Genomic DNA, 8,020 nt, shown 5'->3' on the forward strand with positions numbered 1-8,020 from the left:
CTAAGCACTGAAGTCCCACCTGGTGATGAGAGCACTGTTAGGGAAACATAGTCAGGGTCACTGGCACCTCAGCTGTCCCCTACCCTCCCTGGTGTCACTGAGACACAACAGAGTCCTGTGAGTAGCTAATCTCACACCCCCTCTTGAAGGGGTCACATCTGTGGAAATCACTGCTTCCCTTTCCCCAGGAAGGTGTTGGCAGCCCTGGGACAGTGAGACGGGTCCCACTCAGCTGGGCCCGTGGAGAGCTGAGTGGGCCCAGACACTAGGCTCTTGTGATTCACCTCAGCATTGGGGGGGGGGGGTCCCTGATTCAGAAGGTTAAATGGGAGCCAGAGTCTCCTAATGTAAAATCCACAATACAATGTCTGGGGTGCAAGAGATGTGGCTTGTCATGTTGCAAGAGATGTGGCTTGTCATGTTAAGCAGCAGAAACATAACAACTTACAGGAGAGATGAAAATCCACTCACAGGAACACAGAAGTAACTCAGATGCTGAAATTATGTATCTTATGACAGAGATTTTTAAAGCAACAATGTAATATCCCTTTGATGAGTAACTACAAACTTTTTTTTAAACAAATGGAAAAGGGGGAACTATCAGAAAGTAGATATAAATGACAAAAACCAAACCAAATGCAAATTTTTAAAACCTTTAAAGAATAAAATAGATGGAATTTAATTAAGAAAGTTCAGGAGTGACCTAAGAACCAGTGACAGGTGAGAACCTGTCCCTGGGAAGTTTCTCCACAAAACAGGAGAATAAAGTGAAAACAGGGGCTGAAGAACTGAAAAGTTTTGAATCTGGTTTGACCTGGGGGAAATTAAAGTGGAAAGTATTAAATAGCATTTTTTTTATTAAGTCAAATACACATAGATAATGAACACATTCATGCATATGTGGGGTGCAATGTACTGATTTTGATTTTTTTTATGCAATCTGGATTACATGGTGTTTATGAGGAGTTAAGGGCTACATTTAAGTCCTCATAAACTCCACATAATCTCATTCTCCTAAGGATGCCACCAAGGGGCCCTGGAGACTTTCTCAGAGCTGAGCAAGGTCTGAAATAAACTCACAGGGTTCACCTGGGCCTGTGCTCCCTGGAGCCCTCACTCACTCTGTCCCCAAAAGGGATGATCAATCTCACTTGTGGCTCTAGCCCTGGAAAGACGACCAGCAGTCCCTGTCCACCTGCGTCCACCAGAAGTGTGGATAAGCCCCTGGACTCTGATTCATGATACAAAGAAGAAATTGCCAATTATGGCTCCCACCCAGTCTTCAGGACTGGGGATGAGGATGGAGCTGGGGATGGAGCTGTCCTGTCCCTCTCAGGCCCCAGCCAGAGGACCCTGTACTACTGCTGGCTACACCACAGAGGTATTCAGTGAGTGACCCAGATGGGGACCAAGACACGAGCCTGCTCTTAACTGAGCCTCAGTGCAGATATGATTATAACATACCTGGCCTTTGCTGGCCATGCACAAAGGGAAGGGAAGTTTCTTTAAAATATCATTAACGTTGTATTTGTTGTATTTTGTTGCATATTGAAGCAATACAAGTTCATTGCACAAAAATATCAAAAAGATTTTTTAACGTATTCTTCTTAACCAATACATGTGAACCTTATTTCAGAATCTGAGTGCATTTCCTTAATTTATTTTTAAATTTCCAACTCCTATAATTAAATCACATCAATAAACATAGTTTACCTTCTATTCACATCTATATTCAATCAAGATCCACATAAGTAATTTTCTTTTTATTAAAATGCATATTTTACTGACCATTTTATATTATCTTATTCTAACTGATAATAATGTATTATAGTGTTTGTCTAATTCTATTTTTTTCAAGGACCAATAATGATGTGGTGATATTGTTATTATTATTATTAAGGATACTCATTATTAATTTAGTTTTATTAACAGACTACTTGTTATTTCTGTGCATTTTGTGTGGTGAGAGGGTGATTTTTGCCATTCAGAATGGGAGGCAAATGGAGAAACCAGATGTGGGTCTGCAGGGTCTCTGCGAGGACAGATTGAGTCTTAAGGAACAATTCAGAAATAAATCCATGCATGCACACTTTAAAAAAGGAATCTCAAAAATTTATGAGCACATGATTCTTCTGGGAATTTTTAAAAAGGTACATTTTGACTTAGTAGGTCTTGGATGGACCTGAGGATTTTTTTTTTTTTTTTGGTGCAGTTTTTGGCCAGGGCTGGGTTTGAACCCACCACCTCCGGCATATGGGGCCTGCTCCCCATTCCTTTGAGCCACAGGTGCCACCCTGGACCTGAGATTTTTAATCTCAAGTAAACTCCCTAACCCATAAAACATATATCATTATGTGTAACACATGGAACATGTTTAAATGTTTCCATGAAAACAGGATAAAAGAGGAAGGCAGAGAAGATCCAGAAAGAAACTCCCAAGGAAGGGAGGGACCTGATTTCTGGAGCAGTCACAATGTATTACACATTGCATTTTCAAATCTGTTTTTCAAAGGGAAATTATGAGAGCAAGAAAAGGGACAATAATTCCTATTCAGGGAAAAAAGCAAACAAAACTATGCTGCAGCAATTTAAGAAAACACACAAATAAACACACACACACACACACATAATGGAAACTGTCCTCAGAGAGGCACGTGCATTAGAGTAACCAGACAAAAACTTCAAATCGGCTATGATAAATACACTAAAAAAAGAAAGTCATATTAAAATTTAAAAAAAAAAGGGACTATGTCTCATCCAAAACAGAATATTGGTAAAGATGATTGACCTAAATACAGAGAAAATGACATTATCCTCTCTGAGGGAGAGGACAGAATAAGATTTTAAAAAGTGCAGAACCTGAGAGACTTCTGTGATACCAAGTGCACCAACTTACACATAAAGAAAGTCCCAAGGAAAGGAGTGGGAAAAGGGACAGAAAAATGTATTTGAAAAATGATAAGGATTTCCTAAATTTGATGAAAATCTGTGCACATCTCAGAATCTCAGTGACCTCCAGAAGGTATTGATCAGCTCATGTCTGCAGGGCCTATGGGAAGTGTCGCAGAAGGATAAAAGGTGTTAAATTGGGATAAGCTAAGAAAGATTGTTATACAAGAACACGTTGAATCAGCAACGTGACAAGTGTCCACAGGTCCAGCCCTTAAATAATGGACGGCCACAGCCTGAACCAAATACCTGAGACAAGGCTTTGCAGGTGTGACACGCTGAACACAGGTCAGAACCAAATGCTGGGACCTCAGAGTTGGGGACTGTGCACACACACACAGAGACGCATAGACACAAACACACAGGCACACATGGACACACTTACACTCATAGGGGAGCTCAGCAGCGGGCACACTTCTTTCTTTAAGCGGGTTCTGGTCCAGAGGATGGTCCCTGTGCTCTAGAAAATGAGATAAGGGACCCCACAGCATCTACAGGGTGGTGTTGTCCTGTGTAGGACAGAAAGCCCGGGGAGGGTTATTCTCTGTCATCAGGGAACACAGGGATGTTCAGTACAGGAGGTGACGGCTGCTCTGAGTGGCTGTCATGGATGGCCCAGGCCTGGGAAGTTCCACCGGATAAATGAGGGTGGGGAGGATGCCAGGAGAGTCCCTGGGGGTGTTTCAGGGCCACGGTCAGGCCCCACAGTCCCTAGGACACTCAGAGGTGGCCAGGGTGTCACAGAAGGTCCCTGTGTCAGTGTGGTGTGTGCAGTGATGGAGAGCAGCTCTGTGTTGCAATAAATCCCACGTCCTCCCTCTGTGAGGACCCCACAGTCAAGGGTCTCAAAGGGATCTGTGAACACTTGGAAATTTTATCTGAACATTTGCACAATATTGGGATTTGGACTGAGCCATTGATTCCAGGAAAGCGGTGTTCAAATCATTTATCCATGAGGAAAACTAAATTCTCCTTCATCACGGCTTTCAAATGGAATGACCATGAGGAAGGGCCCTCAGGGTCTCTGGGCATCACGTTCCTCAGACGACCCTCATTAAAGACAACCTTGAATTCAAGTGTCACAGACTCTCCAGTCATCCTGAACCCTGGCCAGATGCCCGGGTGACGCTTCATCTTTCCTCCTCGGATGCCCTTTCATCATTCTGGGAAGGTGGAATGTTTAGGAGAAATGAACAGCACAATATACAGCCACACTCTGGGGAGGCAGAGCCAAGAGGGAAACACGTGTTGATAACGGGGATCACAATTCCGCGGCTCCATTAGTGTCTTCATCATGAGACTTTACTTGGGGAGCTGTCACAGGGGGTGATAAAGTTTTACCTGCATAGGTTTCCTTGTAAATTTTGCACAATGAAATAAACATCCCCTGTGACTCAGAGGGACAGGCTGGGCAGGAGGGGCAGCAGTGGGGAAAGGGCAGGGGTCCAGGGTTAGGAGTCACGTTTCCACGGGGACATCACAGGCTTTTGTCCAGGCACAGGAGGGGGAGGTGAGGCCAGAGGCTGGCAAGGAAGGAGGGAGGGAAAAGCTGAATGTGTTGCAGTTTCCTCATGGGGAAGAGCATGTGGAGTATTTGTAAACAGACAGGTGCGTTCACCAGACTCTTCATATGTGGGTTTGAAGTGTCCCTCTGTTGTATGAAGGATAAAATGACAAGAGGACAAAATGGTGAACAAGTCACATGGAGGGGGTGTGCAGGGCCCCAGTGAGCAGTGACAGGCAGCTGCACTCAGCACCAGGGCAGGGCAGGGAGAGGACAGGAGGGGGCTCTGTGGACAGTGTGGAATTTAGTTCTGACACTTGGTGGGGCACAAAGGGCTCTCAGCCACCAGGAGCTGGGTGCACAGGCCCCCAGTGGAGGGGTGGCATGTCTGTTCTCTGTGAGTTTTCCCCACAGGAATCTGAGTTCCAGGGGAAGAGGTTTTGGGGTTTTTGTTGTTGCTGTTATTATTTCTCTGTTTTTTTTACCTCTACTTCCATGGAGATCAAAGCACCACCTGGCACCAAGGGCAAACTCAGCCCACCTGATGAACAAGCAGGTGAGTTCACCTGAATCACAGTCCCAGGAAGAGGCACAGGTCTGAGTCCAAGATGGTAATTACTTCTTTCTGGACATTTCAGTTTATTATTCTGAACTCACTTAAATAACATGCTAATAAAAGATTTGACCTCAGGGGCTAAAGAACACAAGAGAGACATGGACTTGAGTCCTGGGGAAGGATGGACTGGACCCCGTGGACTCCTGCAGAGACTGTGGAGAAGGACGTGACTGACCTCAAGGTGCCGAGCAAAAAACGCCATAGGGGGCAGGTGGATGGAGGAGCAGGTTCAGGGCACAGAAGTCAGCTGGCGTGAGCTGGGGGTGAATGTTACTTAACATTCTGTTGAATTAAGAACATGTATATTAGTCATGGTCAACAAAATATTAAATATCAGGCTCAAAATTCACTGTATGATCCCCAAATATTTCACATTCCACTATTCAATCCCAAATTCCTCAAACACCCTCCTGAGAAAACTGGTGAGGAAAATAATGGTGGGTTCCTGGGCTCTGGATCTATAGGGGAGTTGATTCTGAACAGGGTGGGGAGATGGAGGAAACTGAGGAAAGTGCATCTGAGGACGGAGCACAGGCCAGACTTTATTCCAGGGCAGCATGGTACTGTGTGAGCCCCAAAGGTGCAAACCTCTGGGTCCACTGTGCTCCCTTCACTGTGTCAATCAGCACAGCAATCACCACAGCACAGAATCAGAAAATCAAAACATAAGTGGACTCATGTCAGAGTAGCTGGAATATATATTTCCTGTAAGAACCACGGTCCTGAAAAAGTACGTGTATATGTATATATTAAATAACATACCAAGGAAGGAATTTTAGATTTGTAGCATCTTCTGAAGAGGCTAACAATCCAAGTTATCATTGATATACAGGTTTGTACCTCTCATAGTCCACAATTCCTTTTGCCAGTGAGAATAACATTAATTACACACAAAGTGTCAGAATTGGAATCCCAGTATGTTAGATTCAGACTGTGCCTTGTAAAAAGATAGTGATCTGGGGGAGTGGCAGAGACCAGCAGGGGACACTGGGGGACTGCCCTGTGGTCCCTACACACCAGTCACTCCAAGGAGCCTGGGCCTCAGGGCTGGGCCCTGTGCTCACTGATGGGGACTCAGCAGCTGTGTCCTCTCTAGCCCAGCACAGTCCCCTGAGCAGTGGCCTTTGTATGCTCTCAGCAGGTGCTTCCTCCCAGGGCTCCCACTAGGGGCAAAGTCAGTCCCCTCTTCTTCAGTCTGCAGGGAGAGCTGAGCCCCAGCCCAGGGTCAGGGAGGGGCTGGGCAGTCCTGGGTGGAAACACATTTGCATGAGCAGCCCCTCCTGTGCAGAGGGTGGGGAGAAAAGGGGGCCTGGGGCAGCCCAGCACCACTGCGGGGACCAGGGCTGTGTCCACCATGGCCTGGGCTCCTGTCCTCCTTGTGTTCCTGTCTCACTGCTCAGGTAGGGACAGGCCTCAGAGACCAGAAATAGCCCCTACCCTAATTCTGGATCTTCTTGCAAAGATCTCTGAAAAACATTACCCTGGTCCCTACTCCAGGGCCAATGAGCATCTGTTTTTCCAGGTTCCCTCTCCCAGCCTGTGCTGACTCAGCCACCCTCCCTCTCGGCATCTCCTGGATCATCAGCTAGACTCACCTGCACCCTAAGAAGTGGCATCAATGTTGGTAGCTACAGGATATTCTGGTACCAACAGAAGCCAGAGAGCCCTCCCCGGTATCTCCTGAGTTACTACACAGACTCAAATAAGCACCAGGGCTCTGGGGTCCCCAGCCGCTTCTCTGGATCTAAAGACGCCTCGGCCAATGCAGGGATCCTGCACATCTCTGGGCTGCAGGCCGAGGACGAGGCTGACTATTACTGTGCCATATGGTACAGCAATGCTTCTCACAGTGACACAAACAGATGGGGAAGTGGGACAAAAACCTTCGTCTGCTCAGAGCCCCACCTTACGACAATTTTCAAAAATTGAAATAAATTGCATGTATATATGCACAAAAAGGCTCTACCTTCAATTTTCCATAAATTATTCTGAGTTTTGAGAAATGCAAAAAGCAAAATTAGAACCCTCACGATAATTCTGAAATATCACCTGTGCAGCCAAGTTTGCTAAATTCAGAGCCTCTTTATCTCAGAGCCGTCTTTCCTCTAGAAAGAAGAAAAATTATTCATTTCCATCTTACCTCTTGATCAGAACCTGTGGATCATCCCAAAAAGTCAACAGGCCCTCACTGCTTGTGGCAACAACCAGCATCAGTGGTGAAATCTCCAGCCATTTAGGGCCCACCGTGAGAGTCTGCAGCCTGTCCAGGGAGCCCCCACTCCTCACAGAGGATGTCTGCACCATCACTAACAGGACACCCTGAGTCCCGTCATCTCTATACGGACAGCTATTCCTTGCTCAGGACACAGAATCTTTCCAAGGAAAGAAGAGTTTTGACTTTTTCCTGGTATAGTTAATTGATTTTCAAAAATTAGTCCATGTGTGAAACAAATATGGCTGGGAGTATTAATTAAAAATCCTGCAGAAAATGCCAGCACACTGCAATAAGATAAATTGACATGAAGTTAATAAAGAGGCACATTATAAAAGTGTGAGCAGAGTGTCTGGAAAGACTAAGTGAGAGCTGAAACCAAGGCCCAGCACAGGGGGGTCATTAGAGTCCCTGCAGGAGGTGGGAAGTGAAGGGATGGGGGATGCGGAAGGACTAATGTGGTTTCCTGCAGTCCTAGGTGACTATCCATGATGGCACCTGGGGGGTAAATAATCCTACAACACCACACTGCTTCCTCAAGGTGAAAAAAGTCATCAGAGGCAGATGAACCTGCTAGGACAGTGAGCTGTGTGATGTATAGAAGAGGGTTGTGATTCTGTGGCCAGCAGGGGACGTTGTGGATCTGAGTGAGTGAGTGAGAGAGAGAGAGAGAATGAACCACCCTCTGTAGAGTATGGTGGTGTCACAGCTCATAGTGACCTCAAACTGTTGGGCTTTT

The 8,020-nt window shown here is 45.9% G+C and overlaps 1 gene segment (V, D, J or C); it reads left to right on the forward strand.

Annotated features, from left to right (window-relative positions):
* Nucleotides 1-6,416: 6,416 nt before the first annotated feature.
* LOC100962601 lies at nt 6,417-6,998 on the forward strand. The segment is given in 2 exon segments: nt 6,417-6,469; nt 6,592-6,998. Coding segments are annotated over 2 exon segments (453 nt in total).
* Nucleotides 6,999-8,020: the final 1,022 nt, after the last annotated feature.

This window comes from Otolemur garnettii, unplaced genomic scaffold (assembly GCF_000181295.1).
Source record: "Otolemur garnettii isolate 467f Iridium unplaced genomic scaffold, OtoGar3 scaffold00116, whole genome shotgun sequence".
Classification (NCBI taxonomy): Eukaryota; Metazoa; Chordata; class Mammalia; order Primates; family Galagidae; genus Otolemur; species Otolemur garnettii.